The sequence below is a fragment of the Trachemys scripta genome, chromosome 2, assembly GCF_013100865.1.
Source record: "Trachemys scripta elegans isolate TJP31775 chromosome 2, CAS_Tse_1.0, whole genome shotgun sequence".
In the NCBI taxonomy this organism is placed as follows: domain Eukaryota; kingdom Metazoa; phylum Chordata; order Testudines; family Emydidae; genus Trachemys; species Trachemys scripta.
In genome coordinates, this window is record NC_048299.1 from 913,362 (window position 1) to 933,655 (window position 20,294).

Sequence of the window (20,294 nt, forward strand, 5' to 3'; positions counted from 1 at the left end):
TAACCATCACCCAGCGACAGCCCATTATGTAATTGCAAATGTATACATACCATTAAAGCATTGAATGTTTTTAAATAATGTATTTTGTGTATTTTCAAATTATTACAAATTAATTTTTGAATGTATGTCACTGGTTATTTTTTACATTTCAAAATACATGTTACTATAGTATTGCAACTTTTTTTATGGAAGGGGCCCCCAAAATTGCTTTGACCCAGGCCCCCTGAATCCTCTGGGCAGCCCTGTACACGGCTACGTTACTGATCCAGCCAGGAGATTGAATGCAGTGAAATATTGTACAGACACCCCCTCCCTCCAACTCTGCCTCTCACATTTTGAATATGTAAAAGTGTCTTCTATCAGTTTCTATGCCTATATGAAATCACTGCAGCTCATTTCTCTTATATAACGTGCTGAGTTGCTAACTCCCTCCCAGAGCCCACATGTCTGCACCCCCTCCTGTACCCCAATCCCATGCCCCAGGTCAGAGCCTGCACCCCTCACTCAAACTACCCAAACTACCTATAGCCTGCAACCCTCCTGCACCCCAACTCCATCCCAGAGCCTGCACCCCAAAAAGGGATGGATTAACTTTTTGTGGTCCTGGTGCTAAACATATTTGTGGTCCCTCAGGGGGGAAATGGGGACATGGGGCATGGGGGGCAGAGTCCTCAGAGCGACGGGTGTGGGGGGGCATTGTATGTCAATAGTGAAATAAGCTGTAAAGAAATAATAGTGGATGGAATAGATAACACAGAGTCCGTCTGGGCAATACTCACACTGGGTAAAAGGACTACTAGAGCCTCTCCGTGGATAGTGCTTGGGGTGTGCTATAGACCGCCGGGATTGACCCAGGATATGGGTAAGGAACTATTTAATGTGTTTAGAGAAGTAAATACTAATAGAAACTGTGTAATTATGGGGGACTTTAACTTCCCGGATATAGATTGGGGAACAAACGCTAGTAGCAATAATAGGGCTCAGATGTTCCTAGATGTGCTTGCTGATCAATTCCTTCATCAAGTGGTAGCTGAACCGACGAGGGGGGGGGCATTTTAGATTTGATTCTGGTAAGTAGTGAGGACCTCGTTGAGGAAGTGGTAGTAGGGGACAATTTGGGCTCCAGTGATCATGAGCTAATTCGGTTTAAACTAAATGGAAGGAGTAACAGAATTAAGTCAAAGACTAGGGTTTATAATTTTAAAAAGGCCAATTTTAACAAATTAAGGGGACTGGTAAGGGAAGTGGATTGGGCAAACATATTAATGGATCTAAAGGCAGAAGAAGCCTGGGATTACTTCAAGTTAAAGATGCATGAGCTGTCAGAGGCCTGTATCCCAAAAAAGGGAAAAAGATTACTAAGCAAGAGATTTAGACTGAGCTGGATGAGCGACCGACTCAAAGGGGCGATTAGGAAAAAACAGAAAGCATACAAAGACTGGAAGAGGGGAGTGATCAGCAAGGAAACTTACCTTAGTGAAGTCAGAGAATGTAGACATAGAGTGAGAAAGGCCAAAGGCCGTGTAGAGTTGGACCTAGCGAGGGGAATTAAAAGCAATAGTAAGAGGTTTTACAGCCATATAAATAGGAAGAAAGCAAAGAAAGAAGAAGTGGAACCACTGAAGACTATTGCCGGCGAGGATATTAAAGATAATCTAGGCATGGCGCAATATCTCAATGAATATTTTGCATTGGTGTTTAATGAGGCCAATGAAGGTATTAGGGTTACTAGCACCATTACAGAGGGGCATTCAGGATGGGGGATTACCGTATCCGAGGTAGAAACAAAACTCGAACACCTTAATGGGGCTAAGTCGGGAGGACCGGACGATCTTCATCCGAGAATATTCAAGGAATTGGCGCGGGAAATAGCAGGCCCATTAGCGATAATATTTAATGAATCTGTAAACTCGGGGGTGGTCCCGTTAGACTGGAGAATAGCTAATGTGGTTCCTATTTTCAAGAAAGGGAAAAAAAGTGATCCAGGTAACTATAGGCCTGTTAGTTTAACATCTGTAGTGTGCAAGGTGCTAGAGAAAATTCTGAAAAAGAAACTAGTTGAGGACCTGGAGGTTAATGGCAATTGCGATAAATTACAACATGGTTTTACGAAGCGCAGATCGTGCCAAACGAATCTGATCTCCTTCTTTGAGAAAGTAACGGACTTATTAGATAAGGGAAATGCGGTGGACCTAATATACCTGGATTTCAGTAAAGCGTTTGATACTGTACCCCATGAGGAATTATTGGTTAAACTGAAAAACATGGTGATTGATATGAAAATCCAGAGGTGGATAAGGAATTGGTTAATGGAGAGACTGCAGCGGGTCGTATTGAAGGGTGAACTGTCAGGTTGGAGGGAGGTTACTAGTGGAGTGCCTCAAGGTTCAGTTTTGGGACCCATTTTATTCAATCTATTTATAACTGACCTCGGAACCGATTGCAGGGGTGGGCTGATAAAGTTTGCGGATGATACGAAGGTGGGAGGCGTTGTAAATTCGGAGGAGGATAGGGTTATTCTGCAGGGAGACTTGAATGAGCTTGTGAATTGGAGTGTCAGAAATAAGATGAAATTTAATAGTGAAAAGTGTAAGGTGATGCATTTGGGGATGACTAATAACAATTTTAGTTACAAGATGGGGACGCATTGGTTAGAAGTAACGGAAGAGGAGAAGGACCTAGGGGTCCTTGTAGACCACCCCCAGGCAGCGACAGCCCTTTTGCACCAACCATCACCATCACCCAGTGAGAGCCCATTATGTAACTGCAAATGTCTACATCCTATTAAAGCATTTAATGTTTTCAAATGTTGGATTTAGTGTATTTTCAAATTATTACAAATTAATTTTTGAATGTATTTCACTGGTTATTTTTTACATTTCCAAATACATGTTACTAGAGTATTGCAACTTTTTTTTAATGGAAGGGGCCCCAAAAATTGCTTTGTATATGATGCAAATTGGAAGAGTAAAGTAAAAAAAAATCCCTTTTCACGGATTCACACAAAAAAAAGTGAAACAGCATGCCTCAATCATGCAATAGATCAATTTGGCACATTAGCCAGGAGGAAGCAGACTGTGAGTGTTTTCAACCACAAACCCCATCCCTCCCGTTTCGCAACCATCCTCCCAGAGGAAGCAGACCGGGAGTGTTTTCCACCACAACCCCATCCCTCCCATTTTGCAACCATCCCCCCAGAAGAAGCAGACCGGGAGTGTTTTCCACCACAACCCCATCCCTCCCGTTTTGCAACCATCCCCCCACAGGAAGCAGACCGGGAGTGTTTTCCACCACAACCCCATCCCTCCCGTTTTGCAACCATCTCCCCCGAGGAAGCAGACCGGGAGTGTTTACCAAACTGCTACGCTGCGTGGCAGAAACCGCTCCCAGTAGCAAAAGGGGAGGGGAGCACTTTGTGGGGCTACACCGGCCCCGCTGCCGGGCGGAGCAGAGCGAGCGCCGCCGGGGGGAGCCGCGGCCTGGCTGCCGGGGCCCGGGAGCGGCGGGTCGGGGAGGAGCGGGGCGGCAGCGGCCCCTGGCGGCGGCAGGCGGGGCCGGGAGGCCGGGACCAGTCCCCGCCCTGAGCGCGGCTCGTTCTCGGCTGTGACAAACCCCGCAGCGGGGCTCAGGGGCTGGGAGTCGGTAGGTTCAGCAGCCGCCCCGGCCCCGGCCCGGCAGCCTCTGCCCCTCGTGCGGACCCCGCGGGGCTGCAGCAGAAGCCCCCGGGGCCGGAGAGGGAACTCCCGCGGGGCAGCCCAGCGAGCTGGGAACCCAGCCCCCGCACCCCACCCGGTCAGACCTAGGGGCTGTGGGGCCCGGTCTGACTGCGGCCAGGCCAGCTGCTTCCGAGGGACTGACCAGACCCTGGCAATTATCCAGGGATCCCTCCGCTGCCATCCACGCCCCGCTTCCGGCAGTCAGAGGTTTAGGGGCACCCAGAGCGTGGGGTTCCCCCCCGAGCATCTGGACTAATAGCCATTCATGGACGTATCCACCATGAATTTATCTAGTTCTTTTTTGAGCCCTGTTATAGTCTTGGCCTTCACAACATCCTCTGGCAAGGAGTTCCACAGGCTGACTGTGCATTGTGTGAAAAAATACTTCCTTTTGTTTGTTTTAAACCTGCTGCCAATTCATTTTATTTCATTTGGTGACCCCTAGTTCTTGTGTTACGGGAAGGAGTAAATAACACTTCCTTATTTACTTACATATTCACTGGATGTTAGAGCCTCACTTGTCTACCAAGTCCACCACTGTAAGCTCCTGGGAGGCAGACACCTGTCTATCGGGGGAAGTGCCGAGCTCACTGGTGGACACTAAAACAAGGCCTAGTTTTCCCAGCTGCCTGCAAGAGCCTAGATTGTGATGCTGTGTAGCAATGCAGTGACAACACAAAACACACTGCTACGGGCTAGACATAGTGCTGAGCCGCACTGTGTCATAGCAGGCTAAAGGTGGTGGCTGTTTCCTGCCCTCTGAAACGCAGCATCTAAAAAAGGCTGGGCTGAGATCCAGCTCCCCACTCCGGAGCGTGTTACTGCACTCGAACAGGAGCAAGTAACCCCGGCAGGGCAGAAAAATAGCTTCTCCTTGAAAGTGCTCCCCTCCTTGGCCACCTGGGGCCTGGCAGCCCAGCACAGGCTCATGCCAATCAAGCTGACCCACAGGCTACCATGATCACCTCCTCTTGGACAGACAATCACAGACTCTGCCCTTTGCTCCTACATTCCCGCTTTTCCTCCTGGGTGCTGCAACCCACCCAACCTCCATTTTTGTGGGTGCAAAGTGGATCCAGTTCCCACTCCTGTCCTGGCACTAATAGGGGCTATCGCTACCTGTCTGTTTCAGATGGCCACCAACAGTGGGCCACAGAATTCAGGGGGTTCCACCTGCATATGGCAGGGCTGGAGTTTGTCTGAATATCTGTAGCAAACTGTACACTCCCCCCTCCGTTATTTAGAGACCAAACCACTCTTCTCCCCTCTGCCGCAGGACAGAAAGGAGCCAAGGCCCATGGAATGAGCTGGTACAATTTTATTTACAGACTTTAGAAAACCCCCATTTCTACCAAGCTGCTCTTCACATGTTTCTGGAGCAGACAGGTTTACAGCAGCTCTTTGACCCTGGAGATCATGGGAAGGGGATTCTCCTCCCCTGGCCCCTCCTGAAAAGGAAACCCTGTGTATTGTGGGTGTTGGTGTCAGTTCCCACAGCCTCTCCATTGAAACTAAAGAAAAACCTCAGCAGCCCAGCTCTGTGATGCAGAATAAATACTGTACCTCCACGTGTGAGCCCAGGCAGAAAAGGAGAAGCCCACCCAGGGCTGGTAACAGGCTGAGCTGGGGAGGTCAGAGAAGACAGGCAGCCAAAAGCAGCATTTTGAAAGTCATTTAACCCCCCCCCCAGCGTATTTTGACATTTCACTGTGTATGTTTCCACTTCCCGTAAGCAGGTAGGAACATGGACTAGAACCAGCGGCATCAAGGATTTCTCTCACTCCAACCCTAACTGTCTAGAAACGAGTTAAGCTCCAAGGCTCCGGCTGGGATTTTTTGAAGTCACCTAAGGGAGCTCGGTGTCCAGCTCCCATTGACTCGGAATGGAATTTAGGCACCTAATTCCCAAAGGCTGTTCTGAAAATCCCAACCTAGCTGTCCTCGCTGGAGAACCGGCCAGGACTGCAACTCTGGGCCTGTCCCCCCACGGCCTGGCACCCTCTGCTCTCAGGGACACTGGCCCAGAGGGGGAGCCTGCAGCCGGCTGATACAGAAGCGTTCTGCACCCACTTTGCACGGGGGAAGAGACTGCACAGGGTGCAGGACAGCGGAGAACTACGCCCTCTGAGTTCTCCCAGCGCCGAGAGTTACATTCCTGGGCTGTTTCGATATTTCTACCATCAAACCAGAACAGTCCTGTTCTGCTTTGGAACAGAGGGGCCCAGGTTTGATTCCCTGCTGCAGGCCCAGGGGCCCGTCCCTGAGGAGGAGCACGTCCTGCTGTGACTCTCGGCAGGTAACCGGGAGATGCTCAGAGCGGGAGCTTTTCCCACACTCGGTGCACACACGCGGTTGCTCTCCACGGTCTGTGATCCCGTGTCTCAATGACATCGGAGCAGCCAATTGGCTGGGAGCGGGGAGGACTGGTCACAAGGGACGGAGCTTTACACCTGTGACCTGGCCCCAGGTCAGTACCGGCCAAGCGTCGTTATCATCAGACGTGGTTGGAGCCCGTTGGTCAGACCGTCCAGTTACCAACAGGCAGAGCGTGCAACCCAGACCCCCACTGGAGTCTCTGGGGTTAGGAGCGGCCCAGCCGCCCCAGAACGGAAGAGCCTGGTGGGGACACTGGCATGGTCACTACACATGCCGGGCCTGCTCTGGGGACGGACACTGTCACCGTCCAGCCCTGCTTAACCTGGCATCTTCCACACGCGCCAAATCCCCAGCCCGGGGGATAGGCAGAGGTGTGGAGGGCTCACGGCCCTCAGGGCAAAGTGGGGAGAGCTGGAGCGCCAGGCACTTCGGCCGAGGCCCCTGTACAGGTTTGGGTGGCCAGGGTGGCACGGGAGCCAGGTGCACAAGGCGAGAGCTCCCCCGTGCCCGGGGATCTCAGCTGGCCCGACCTGGTTGCTTTCTGCCCCCTTCGTGCTGCCCGAACACAGGGGTGCGCAAAGGGACCCGAACGCACAGGCCCGGCTGGCTCGTGGGGTGTGACCGAGGCTGTTCCCACAGCGAGCGACGCCTTCTGCCCGGATTCTCAGTGTCGTTTATCCTTCCCTGTGCTCAGGAGCGGCAGCTGTTCCTCCCAGCGGGTGCTGGCCCCGGTAGTGCTCCGACCCGACACGTTCCCCACCACGGAGCTGGGGGAAGCCCTGTCCCCACACTCTGCACCGATGGTTTCTCTGCAGGGCTCGGGTGGGCAGCAAACCCCTCCCCAGGGACTCTATTCCTGGAGGGTCTCTGCCTCGCCTGGCCCAGGGCTGGCTGGCACCCCGGTGGGATGGAACACGTGTCACGTGGGCACAGTAGGGGGCTGGCTCGCCAAGCCCAGCTCGGGCCGGTGCAGCCTGAGAGGCCCTGGCTCCCCGCCTCCAGCCCCGCGGTGCCCTCGGCAGGAGACGAGTCCTCTGGTGCTGTGCCAGGCTGTCCTGGCGGGCAAAGCCCCCACACTGAGTGCCCTTGGAGGGACCCACTGGTGCGTGGCCAGGTGGCACAGGCAGGGCAGCCCCCCATGGCGTGCGCCCACTGGTGCTGCGTTTACTCCTCGGGGACAAAGCCCTGGCCGCAGACAGCTCACAGGTACTTGTGCTCTCAGAGGTGGGTCTTCTGGTGAGCCAGGAGCGTGTCCCGCTGGCTGAAGGCCTTGCCGCAGGCGGGGCAGGAGAAGGGCTGCTCGGCCATGTGGGGCTCGGGGGGGAAGAGCAGGGGCCGCTTCTTGCGGAAGCGCTTCCGGCACTCGGCGCAGGTGAAGGGCAGCTTGCCCGGGGGCATGTGCTGGTGCTGGAGGCAGCACTGAATCCGGCCGACGCTCTTGCCGCATTCCCTGCACTTGGCGGGCTTCTCCGCCAACAGGCTCTTCTTGGGGCTTAGCAGCGACTGCTTCTGCCCCAAGCACTTCCCACGCTCGGGACAGGGGCCGGGCCGCTCGCCCCCCACGGCTCTCTGCTGGCCCCCGGCCGCTCGGAGCTCCCCAATGCCTCTCTTGCCCTGAGCCGACTGTCCCAGGACGCTTCTCTGCCGAGCCGCAGGGCCCTCGCCGGGGCTCTGGACCATGGTCCCTTTGGACGTTGCACAAACTGCCCTGGGGGGGCCCTTGCCCCCCTCCTCCGCACGATGCTCCTCTGCAAGTTGGAGCGGGATCTCACCTGCCGGGGCAGAAGAAAGCAGCCGTTATTCATGTCACCTGCCGGGAGGGAGGGAATTCTGCGATTCAGGGGCTCCTGCTTTGGAGTCAAGGCCCATGAAGTTGGCTGTGGGGAGCGAGCTGGGACACTCATCGAGGTGCTGGTTTACCGGCCGGGCTCTGCAAATCCTTTGTTCCCCTAGAGAAGGGCAGAGGGGACGTTTTCCCCATCTCACTGTCTGAGGTGCTGGGGTCAGACCTGGGCCTTGCTATCACCAGCGATGAGGCTGCTTTGGGCTCCTCTGGGCTTGCAGAGCAGCCTCACGTGGCCTGCTGGGAATTCCCCAGGGGAAGAAACGCTGGAAGGGCCAGGCCTACGCCACCCCCCTACCCCCCGGCAGAGGGGCCGTGCTGGGGGGGATGGGAGGGGCCCGTTTGCAGTCGCAATGCGCTGGAAGTTGGCTCTGACCAGCTCCTTTAGCCACTCACTGGTTCCGAGCTGTTGCTCTCCACTACTCACCTGCGCTGGGCTCTCCAGGGAGCCCCCTTTGCTCCAAAGCCGGCTGAGTCCTAGCACACGCCTCCGGCTCCGGTTTAACCCAGGGGGAACGGGCAGGCGCAGGAGCAGGAGGTTCTGTTCACAGGGAAGAGCAGGTGGGAATTAGCAGACGGTTTCTAACGTCCTGGAAGGGGCTCCCGACAGAGGTGGAGGCAAGAGAAAGGGGTTTGAAGGTGGAGCGTGTATGTTTCTGACGGGGCGGGTTAGTCTATCCAGGGTTAAATGCACTTGACTACAGAAAATCTGGTTTTGCAGGGTCCGTAAAGGGCAGGCACTTCTCAGTTGTGGGAAGGCGTGAAAGGAGGAGTTCAACCAGCCGTGCCTGGCACCAGGGGACGCTTTGCTGGAAACATTAAACTGGAACCATAGCTGATGAAGTCAGAAGGAAAATTGCTTGCTCAACTGGCCCAGGCCAGAGAAAGGACAACTCCAAACTGCCTAATCCCTGGCTATTAGCGAAGAGAACGGCTGGCGATAGGACATCACTTGTTTGTGAAAGGGTATGAAGGGGTGAGCTTCTAAAGGGTTCATTAGCGTGTCTGCCTGTCCAAGCGGGAGCCGCCAGCGTGGGTTTGAGCACCCCGGGGCCTACTCCTTTTTGTGAGTATCCTTCGTCAACATTTGTACAGCCTTATCAAGGTTCGTCACTGTCTGGATGTGGCAACTCCTGACTAGTGCGGCTTTCAGCCATGTTTGGAGCAACTGTACAAATTCCGCTTGGATTTAATACAGACATTTACGGCTCAATTAATATCTGGTGCCACCCTGAAAAATCAGGGCTGTAAACAAACTTCCAGCAACGGGTTCCACGCTGGGGTGGCCTGCGATAGTGGGGACTGGACTCCGGGTCCCAGAGTCCCTTCCACTCCTGGGGGATTACGTTCCAGTTTGGGTTCTACTCCCACTTCCCCCCGAGTTGGGGGTTTAAAGCCGGCACTGGCTCTTGCTGGAGGAGAGAAGACACCTCTTTCTAATGGATACAAAGGTGCTGGTCAGGCTCAAGAGGAAGCAGAAAACGAGGGGCTAAGACCAGTGGTCAGACTAGCCAAAGAGGGACAGGAGGAGGGGCTCTGGGGGGTGGCAGGGCCAGGAGGGGGCACAACCGGCTGGCTTGCGGCCTGTAAACTAACAACATGTTAGAGAAGTTGAGACCAGATGAGCAGAAATGGTAAAACGGTCCGGCTGGATTCCCCGCTCGTCCCCTCACACCCTATGCCCAGAGCTCTCGGCTGCTACTCACCAGGGCTGGGGCCTGCAGGGGTTCTGCCTTCTCCACAGACCGGCCGATCCTGCCCACACGGCTCTTCCTCTCGTTTAACCCAGGACGCGGCATCGGGGGGGACAATCGGAAACTCTGTTCAGGGCAAAGAGGATTACACCACGTTCCCCGCTCTCGACCGGAGACGAACACCGAGCTCAGGCCCCACCACCTTCGCTGTGGACCCCTCCTCCACCCCAAGACAAGTTCGGCGGCTCCAAAGGTGGGGATTTGCTGAACGGCTAGAACACTAAGGGACACCCCCGCCCTGCTGGGCTTCATGAACGCAGAGCACGAGCACTAACGGCCAGACAGGCGAGGCTCCCAGCTGCAGGCAAGGGAGTGAGACAACATCCTCTCTGCACGCAGGGCAGGTCCCGTCCCAGCTCCTGAGCAGAGGGGCTGCTCCCTGCCAGCCCCCCCAGGGCACTGCCAGCCCCACATGGGGCGAGGCGACTGCAGGGCGTTGCTGTTGAAAGGCTGGGGGACAAGCCAGCAGGAGTCGGGTACAGCAATGAGGTGGGCGACAGGCTGCCCAGAGGGTAAGAAAACTGCTGCTGGTCCCTGGAGATGGCTGGGCACAGACGATTACTACAATCGCCGGCTCCGAGATGGCAAAATCCGTTACTCACCTGAGCAGGAGCTTCCACTGATTTCGTTTTCCCCAGAGTCCCCTCGGGCCCCGCAGCCCGGATCCTCCTCCTGGTTAATCCACAATGAAATGTCTGGTGCAGAGACGGGGGATTCTGTTCACAGGAAAGAGAAGGGCTCAGATTTTCAGAGGGGCCTAGGGGAGTTGGGCACCCAGTTCCCATGGTCTGTCAGTGGGAGGTGGGGGCCCGAAGTCGCTAGGCTGCTTAGCCAATCCCAGCCAAAGGCTATTAAGGGTACGTTGACTTTCGAGCTGGACGTGTAGCCGTGGTGGTGGGAGGGGCTGGCTGCCCCAGGTACGTCTGTAATGGCTCAGATGAGATCGTACGTGGGGCAGCTTGTCCCTCCCTCCGTGCGCCCCCACGGCTACACTTCTCGTTAGCTGCTCGTTAGATCAGAACTCCCGCGGGTACGGCTCCTTGGCTGGCACTTCCCCCTTCCAGCCTGAACGCAGACACACCCTGCCTGTTTCTCCTCCCCGCTGAGAGCTGGGCCCAGGAGCCTCATACCCATCTCCGCCCAGCACCGTGTTTCAGAGGGGGCCCGCTCTGAACAGATGCTAGCGCGGCTCTGGGGGGAGGGGAAAGGGAGGGCTGCAGATGGGTTTGATTCCAGAACGGTCAGGAAGGGGGAGGGGAGTTGAGGTGGGATGGGATGGGGGAAGAGCTGCAGATGGCACTTGTCGGGGACAAGGACAGAAATCCACGTCTGGGGAGGAGCTGCACGTTCTGAGAGCTTGCTAGAGCTTCAGCTTCCCTTTGCGCTAGTGGTTCCCCTGGGGGCTGGGCGAGCCTGTCCAGTCTCAGAGCCCGTTCAGCACACGGGACGTTCTGCAGCACGCAGGCTGTCAGGGTTAAACTGTGTAACTGCCCCTGGGTTGTTCCAGGCTTTGGGATCTCAAAGGAGCTTTTCTCACTTGCTACTTCCAGAGAGGTCTTCTCTCTCATCCCCGCCCTGCCTAACCTGGGGGGCAGCCAGGGGAAATCCCGTGTCACAGGGTGTCTGCTCACCGTTGGTCAAACCAAACTAGGGGGAGGGGGGAGAAAGCGGTTTCAAGATCCTGATCCGGATTTGTGGCTTCATCCCATCACTGCTCTTACCCGCTGGCTGGGATTAGATTAAAAAAGCAAAGAACAGGAATAAAACACACACAGGACGCTCAACCCCCTGGTGCAATCTCAGGGATTCGGGGGAAGCAACGTCCATTTCGCCCGAATTCCCCCAAACGTTCTCCTGTCCCTGGCACAAGTGGCAGAAAAGTGCCCATTGAAACAGAAGGAATGAAAGAGCTCGTGAAGCTTTCATTAGATAGAGCCATTTAACTTCACACCTTGTGCGCATTCGCCAGGCAGTCACACCTCCAGCACCGGGAATGCCCCGGCAGCCAGTGGAACGGGACAACTGGGAACCCAGCTGAAGCGAGAGGCCTCAGGGCTCATTTCGGGGCAGTTTCAATGTACCTGGGCTGGGGTCTGCAGGGATCTCGCTCTCCTCTGAACGACCCCGATCCCCGACACACGGCTCCTCCCCTCGTTCAATCCGGGACAGGAGGTCAGGTTTGGAGATGGCGTAGTCTGCAGATGGAGAGAGATGCTCCAGTGTTTGAGTCACACAGTAGGATGCTCATTACAAATCATGATCAGTGGTTTTAAATACCCAACCCCCGACTGCTGGGGGTGACAGGCGATGTGAAGAGACGCTGCACAGTTACAGGGATACCTGCCCCGGGGCGGGCGTGTTCCTCTGATGGGTGGGGCTCTCTGATTCTTCCCAAGGGAAGGGGCTGCCATGGGCACAGGAAGTATTAATCCACGTGCCTATTTATTAAGCACCAAGACACTGAGCATGGAGCCACCCACAGAGGGGCAGAAGGGTTCATTTGGACACTATTTATACTACAGTAGAGCCTGGGGGCGCCGGGGCTGTTCTCGGACACACAACGCACAGTTATGTCCTGAAATTCCAGATGCAGGATCTTAGCCAAGGAAAACTTGGGGCAAACTGGGCAGTGCATTTGGGGTATCGAATTTGCTGTCCACTGTTAACCCTCGGGATTATTCCTTTCCTTCCTCCTAATGACATGATGTGTATTACAGATGGAAATATTGATTAAAAAAGTGAACCGATTAAACGATTACAATTATTTTGTTTAATTGGTTAACCAAGGTAGCGGGCCTGGGGCCAATCCGGCCAGGGCCAGGGAGCCCACCAGCCGGCTAGGTGCATCCCGGCCTGCACCATGCAGGGCCGCCAGGATTACTGGATAACCTTTTACATCCATCCCTAATGTGTATCAGGCTTTCCCCGCTGCTTTTCGGCTCTCCAGCTCTCTGTCCGCTAGGAAACGGTACGACTTGCGATTCCGCACTGGTGGTGCTGACTGTGGCCGCGTGGCCCCCTCTTGTGGAAGGGTGGGACCCCCTGGGGGTCTGGCGCACTGAACGGGTCCTTCCAGGGGCCAGTTAAAGGCCGACGCATAGCACAGATCCTGTGGGTCTGACACCATTTGCATCTGTCTCAATGCAGCTGGCCACTCAGAACCCGCTGGGGCAAAGGCGAGTGGCACTGTAATGGGGGGGGCCTCGTCTCGGGAACACCCACTGTTGAGTGCGCGCATGGCTGCAGTTTTTCCTCAATTTCTCAGCTCACGGTGTCCCCCGTCGGCTGCTGCGCTTGTCAGATGGGTCTTCAGGACTCAGCCCAGATGCAAATGGACCCTTTCTAGGGTATTAGTCCAAGATGTCCTGCAGCCCTCCCCAGCTTCAGTCCTTTAACAGTCCACCCGGGCCCATCACAGGACCCCTCCGTTGACAATGCCTCTTTAGCTCTCCTCAGTCTGACCAAGAGGGCCGGGCTCAGTACCCTAGCCTGGCAGCTGATGCATGAAGGTTCCTATTCTGGGATGGAGCAGCACCCCTAGGCCTTCCTCCCTGGAGGCTCTTCGCCTGACCTTTGGTCCTCTGACCCTGGCTCTCCAGCTGGGTCAGTCTCAGTTCAGCTCCATTCTGGGGGGGAGGGGGGGGGAGGGGAATAACAGGCCCATGTACAGTTCCTTCCCTGGGCCTGTCTACACTCCCTTCTCTCAGGGCACAGCCACTTCCCCCAATGGCTGTTGGGGGACGGGGGAGATCTGGACCTGCCCTCTACTCCAGGTCCTAGCCCAGGGACCCTCTCAGTATCAGCCACATCCCTTTAACTACCTGCGTTTCCCTGGGCCACCTCTCCGTAGCCCGTCTTAATTGAGTTGTGGTAGCCAGCCAATAGCGATTCCCTCACTTCCCTGGTCCCTGCCAGCAACTGCCTGCCTTAGCCCTTACAGCCCCTCCAGCCAGCCAGGAGCACCTCTTGTTCCCCCAGTCCCTGCAAGCAGACTTCCCTGAGCTCAGTCCTGCCTGCAGTGAACTGTCCATGGTCCTGCTGCTCTTCCAGCCACCGAGGAACCCAGGCTTCCCTCTTCCAGCTCCAGGCAGCAATTGACTGCCCCTCCTCTGCTGCTCCCTTTTATATGGCCCTTCTGGCCCCTGATTGGCTGCTCCAACAGTCCCTCTGGTTGGCTGCTTCCCTTGCAGCCACTCTAGGCTGCAGGCAGCCTCTGGATCTAGTCCACCCTTTTACAGGTACCCCCACACACCAGCACTGAATTTGATCCACTATCTAGAGTTGGAACTGGATGGTCCATACAATTAGTGATAGGACATGGAATCTCTGGCAGCTGGTTGGGAAGTACCTGCGTAATGCGACTTGGGGTCTCCAGGCAGCCCAACTGCAGAAACCATCTTCTCAGTTAGAACTAGTAACTGGCCATTCTAGCTGACAGGCCAAGGAGTGAATGGGAATGAAGCTCATAGATGAAATGGTGAGACCTCCAGTGCTACCAGCTACACCATGTCACTATGTTCACTTGGGACTGCAAAGGTTTCCATTAGCTCAAACACAACTTCTGTCTTCAGTCAGGAGATCTGACATTAACGCAACAGAGCATGCACAACTCAATACACCCACTATCTAGGCCATCAGTAGAAAGCACTGGAGGTGGAGCAATAAGGAATGTGTATTTTAATCTCTTTTTAAAATGCACCATCAGTCAAAGACGTGCACTACAAGAATTTTACCTACTGATCAACCAAGAATCAAAAGAATTGGAGAATAAACTTGAGCTGGAGCCAACTCTACCTTCAGCGATCTCACAGCTTCTCGTAAGCGAGCAAAGAAAAAAGAATTACCCAGGGAGATCAGGGCCTCATAATTCCCCTTCATCATGTTCTTGTAAAGCTCCTTCTGCCATTCCTCTAAGCTCCCCCACTCCGGCTCGTTGAAATAGACGGAGACGTCGTCGAACGTCACCGGCACCTGGAATCACAAGCGTTGCACACTCAGTACCTCCTGGGTCAACCAGGAGAGATGGGGAGGATCAATGTCGTCTGGCTATTATTGGAAAAATGATTAGAAATGGGTTTGACATAAAAAAAAAAAAACCCAGACATCATAGCTAGACCTGCACGAGGCTATGCTGCCCCCACCCCCGCACAGCTGGAAAGGAAAATCTGAATTTGGTCAGGTGGAGGGTAGAGCAGAGACTGCGTCCCCCTCTCCATCAATGCACGATGTGGCTCACCCCCAGGATCAGTGCTGGAGCTTCCAGCCCGCCCTCCAGGTACCAGGCAGCACAGCTCAAATGCTGCTAGGGACTCCATGTCTGCAGCTGCACCCAGATCCCCCTTTCACAGGGGTGGCCCTTCCCGGGTCCTCAGCAGGTTTCAGGAACTGGGAAGATGCTATTGCGGAAGCAGTACTCTGAGTACTGATCCAAAGGGGACCATCTGGCCCCAGTGATTAACTGAGCTAGGAGGTCCCTGTGGAGCGACTCTTTGTTCAGGTTTTGCCTACAGAATTTGTTCTCAGAAGCTGCAAATACTGAGCAACATTCAAATGTAACCAAGGTCCCTGTTACACCATATGTGAGCGTCCCACACCTGATGTATGTAGCCTCAGAATAGGCCTGTGAGGCAGGGCAGTGCTGTTATGCCCATTGTACAGATGGGGAACTGAGGCACACACAGGCTAAGTGACTTGCCCCAGGACACATAAGAAGCCTGGGACTGAGCCCAGGTCTCCTGAGTTCCAGCTCAGTGCCCTATCCCCTAGGCCGGCCTTCCTCCCCTGCAGACATTTGAACACTGTACTCGGATATGAAGCCTGAGCACTGATAGCCGTGCGCCGACACCATGGAGTAACAGCGGGGAGGGAATGGGCCCAGTGCAGCCACGGTGTTCCTAACCAGTGGGATTTTAGGCACCGTCACACAGGTTGGCATCACTCCCTTCGTCCAAACCATTTTAGGCCGGTGAATAAGGAACAGCCAACGCAGCGTCAGAGCAGCACGTCACAACACAATTCGCCTGTGCGCTATTGTAGCACGTTTCTGTAACATGGTTAGAACATACTCTGGTCCTTCCAGAAGAGATACGAGCAAACGCACTCCAGCGCGCGGCCCTGACTGGGGAAATCTTGCTGCGGAGATGGAATGTCAACGGGAAAAGAAATCTTTCAATAGACTGACGAGAGAAAGAGGCCACGATTTTCAAAAGTGGATGTCTAAAGCATGGCCTGGTCTACACCTAAAACTTAGGTCGATCTAATTTCGTCGCTATGGGGAAATTAATCCCAAAATCTCCACCTAAGACAAGAGGGGTTGCGAACCTGTGGAGGAGGGGCACCCGCGAGTGTGTAACACACAGAAATGACGACACTGGGGAGGGAGAAAACCAGCAAGTAGCAGCCTGGGGGTCGGGAACATGGGTTGGTGTTGGACCCTAGAAATGCCTAGAGTGATTTTGGCTCTGGTGCTGGCTACAGAGGCTTGGGGCTATAAGCTAAGGTGACACTCTTTTAGCCTTGGTTCCTCTCCTGTGTTGGGAGAAGCTGGACTTTTACCTTCCTTGTAAATAAACAGAATTCCATCAAAGAAAATACCATCAATACTGAATTCCAGCGGGAACACCCCCAGGGCCTGGCACTTTGACTGGCCGCGCAGGTCACAAAGGGCAATAGTTAGGCAATGAATAAATCCCCCGATTTTCCAGAGCGCCGAGCACACGGCAACACCCGCGGACTTCAATGGGAGCGGCTGGCGCGCAGCACTTGGAGAATCGGGCCACTTATTCGTTGCCTAAATACGAAGGTAGGAACCCAGCTTTAGGCACCGACTCTGGAAAATCTCCGCACGGGATTCAGTTTTGCCCCTTGGCGCCAGCTGGGATATCGTTACCTTGGGGACCTCCCCCCTAGCGCCTGGGGGGAGTCTCAGGATCCAGAAGTTCCTGTTCTTCAGCAGGTTCTCCATGTTCTCCAGCCTCCTCTGCAGCCGTCCGTACCCCTGGATCAGAGTTCCCAGCGCGGCCCATTTACTCTCCAGCTGGCTTTCAAATTGCATCACTGTTTTCTCACAGTCGACTAATTTCTTCTCTGCTGTCCCCACTCTCCTCTCCAGAGTCAGCAACCGCGTGGCATGGGAATCCACCGTCCTGTCCACAGCTTGGATTGCAGCTACTGCGGGCCACATGGAAAGCTTTGCTGGTTGCAGCTGGCTCTCTCTCTCAGAAGTCTGTGTGGGGTCAGAGCGGGATTGGAAAGGCATCGGGCGCTTTGACTCCGGGTCCCACTCTGGAGCCTGTTTGCAAGGACAGGAACGTAAGTGGAGCTGGGGGACTCGTTATTCCACAAACAAAACTCCACTTAAAAGGGACTGAGGCTGAGCAAGTGTGAGAAGCCCCAGAGAGCCAGCCCTGAAAAGCCAGGAAAGGCCAGGGAGAGATGGCCAGAACGGCGCTTCCCAACCCCTTTGGTTCAGGGCCCATTGGTAAAAGTTGATGGCCTGGCGCAGCCCAGTAAATAGGCCCGGGGGGGGGGGGGGGTGTTGAGAACTGCCTCAGGAAGGGGGCTCAGAGCCTGTGGGTGGGTGTGCAGAGCCCACCCCACACTCACCCTGCAGCAGCAGCTCCTGTCCTGCTCAGCTCCCTGCTCCAGGTGTCCTGACCTCCGGGGTCGCAGCGCCACTCAGGTTTGGCCCTGCCCCACTACAGGGGGCCAACTGGTCCAAATCTGTGGGAGTGGCCTTGTGACCTGGCTGGGCCAAACCCGAGCGGCACTGTGACCCCGAAGATCACAGTGCCCAGAGTGGGGAGTCAAGCCCAACCTGCCTCACGAGACTGGAGCTGCAGGAGCCGCCGCATGGCCCTTTGAAACGTTCTGACCCTCCAACTTTGGGAAACCCTGGACTAGAGCATTGTCCGCTAACGCTCCTGCTCTGGCTGGTTTGGGGCACTGTGCGCTAGGTCACATCTCCCTGCCGGTCTCAGCTGTAGAGGACTTTCCGCCCCAAGCTCTGCTTCCACTCACCAGTGCTGACGGGGATCTGAGTCCCCTGGAGATGCAGATATAGTAACGCTATGAATCGGGTGTAAAGCCGTGACAGTTCCTGCTGCGTCTCCTGACTCAAACAAGCACTGTCAAGGTTTCTATACTAAATATTCCACCGGAGATCTTCCTGCTGCTGCCTGAAACCCATCCCCACCCACACAGGGCCGTGCAGCCAAGATGGAGGTAACGCTTACACTCTGAAGGCCAGATCCTGGGAAGAGCCGAGCACCTCCGGAAAGGTGGAGCTTTGTCAGTACTTCTCAGGAGATGCAGCACCTTGTCGCAGGATCAGGTCTTGCCGTAAGACACAGCACAACGAAAGGTGGCAACGAGTATTTGGAATTGTGTGTGTCTTGTGGTAAGAGACCCAGTCATAGCCCAGACACCTCTGTGCCCGGTGCTGTTCAAACACAATATGATCAAACTGTTCTGTGTTTGCAGGGCACCTGGCACAGAGGGGTCCTGGGCCCTGACGGGGGCTCTTAGCCATTACCACAATACACACAAATAATGTTTTCAATTGATGTTATCTGCTTTGTCTTCCCTTCCCTGCCTGCCCCTCCCTGCTCACTCCCACTTCAAATACTTGTTACTCTGTGGGACGAGGGAGGGGTTGCTATAGGACTGGGGCCCTAAGAAGTAGAACAGGGGTTCTCAAACTGGGGGTTACGACCCCTCAGGGGGTCACGAGGTTATTATGCGGGGGGGAGGGGTCGCCAGCTGTCAGCCTCTACCCCAAACCCTGCTTTGCCTCCAGCATTTATAATGGTATTAAATATATAAAAAAGTGTTTTTAATTTATAAGGGGGGGGGTCGCACTCAGAGGCTTGCTCTGTGAAAGGGGTCACCAGTACAAAAGTTTGAGAACCGCTGAAGTAGAGTATACACCTTGCTCCCTAGCTCAGGGATGAGCAGTTTCACACCCCATCCATTGCTCTCGGCCCTGCTGCCATTAAATACACCCCATTGCTGACAGGCTCCGGCAGCCTGGACTGACTTCCCAGGCCTCCGTGTGGGGGGGGCCTGAATGGAGAGACCTTGCCCCGCTTCCCAGAGGTTCCTGACACCGGGCCCCACACACTGAGGCGCAGGAGGTCAGCGAAGGCCTCTAGCATTGCTGGGCCAGGGAACAGGGCGCTTCTCTCCAGCTCCAACCGACAATCAGACCCCAAACCGCCAGGACGGAGGGGCTGGAGAGACAGTTTCCAAGCCCTGCCCCGGACAGCAGGACCCAGCCCCCAGGGAACTCAGAGCTACGCGCCTCAAAGCACGAGACGGCACCAAAGCCAGGATCAGTTTAACTCCTCTCCCCGTTCACACACCCTGGAGCTAGAGACCATGCTGATAAAATTTGCAGATGACACCAGGCTAGGAGGGGTTGCAAGCACCCTGGAGGGCAGATTTAAAACTCAAACCGACCATGACAAATCAGAGAATAGTATCAGAGGGGTAGCCGTGTTAGTCTGGATCTGTGAAAAGCAACAGAGGGTCCTGTGGCACCTTTAAGACTAACAGATGTATTGGGAGCATAAGCTTTCGTGGGTGAATGTCCACTTTGTCAGACGCATGGGTCTGAATTCAACAAGCTGAAATTCAACAGAGACAAGTGCAAAGCACTCCACTTAGGAAAGAAAAATCAAATGCACCGCTACAAATTGGGGACGGACTGGCTGGGGGGCCGGGCTGCTGAAAAAGCTCTGGGGGTTCCAGTTGACCACAAACTGAAGAGGAGGTGTCAGTGTGATGCAGCTGCAAAAAGGGCTCATCTGATTCCGGGGTGTGTTAACAGGAGTGTTGTAAGTAAAACTGCTCGACACTGGGGAGCCCCAGCCAGGGGGAGCTCCCAGTTCAATTCTGGGCGCCAGGACTGAGGAACGAGGTGGACACATTGGAAAGAGTCCAGAGGAAAGCGACAAAACCGATAAAAAAGTGTCGCCAACCTGGCCTGGGAGGAAGGGCTGCAAACACTGGGCACGTTTAGTGTCACGAAGAGCGCGGAGGGGAGCCTGGCTCTGGCTCCCAGCGCTCCCGGTTAGGGTTGTTCGAGGAGCAGTTGTTCCCCCCTAGGGTGACCAGATGTCCCGATTTTATAGGGACAGTCCTGATTTTGGGGTCTTTTTCTTATATAGGCTCCTATTACCCCCCACCCTGTCCCGATTTTTCACATTTGCTGTCTGGTCGCCCTATTCCCCCCCGCGGAGGCGGGCAGGAGAGAACGGGCTCCGGGGCTCGTTGAGAGCCGCTTTGCACCCGGGGCTCTGGGCCAGGCCCAAGGGGGCTGTCGAGTCCCCCTCCCTGGAAACGTTTCAAAACAAGCTGGACAAAGTCCGGTCAGGGCTGGGCCAGGGCCACTGGGCCCGGCCTCCGCGCAGGGGGCTGCACCCGACCCCCCATGTCTGTGACTCCATGCAAACCGGCGGGGATCGCCCTGTCCCGGGGCCCAGGCCGGGCGGGGAGAAGCTCCCGGGGCCCGAGGCTCCCCCGCCCCAGCGCCGGGCCCTTACCTGGGCAGCGGCCCGCTCGGCCATGGCCCCCCCGGGCCGGGCCCGCTGGAGAAGCCCCGCC

At 55.2% G+C, this 20,294-nt stretch overlaps 2 protein-coding genes across 2 annotated transcripts in view; both read right to left on the minus strand.

The window, feature by feature from the left end:
- The window catches only part of LOC117871865 (zinc finger protein 777-like), a 38,236-nt gene extending 17,966 nt beyond the window's left edge, over positions 1–20,270 (minus strand). Inside the window, exons 1-2 of the mRNA XM_034759631.1 lie at positions 20,234–20,270; positions 16,579–16,980 (exon numbers count right to left, since the gene is read on the minus strand). Of these exons, the coding sequence (XP_034615522.1) occupies positions 16,579–16,980; positions 20,234–20,257 (426 nt within the window). The 5' untranslated portion in view covers positions 20,258–20,270. The remainder of the gene's footprint in view (positions 1–16,578; positions 16,981–20,233) is intronic.
- The window catches only part of LOC117871887 (protein ZNF783-like), a 52,532-nt gene that overhangs the window by 27,299 nt on the left and 4,939 nt on the right, over positions 1–20,294 (minus strand). The window lies entirely within an intron of this gene.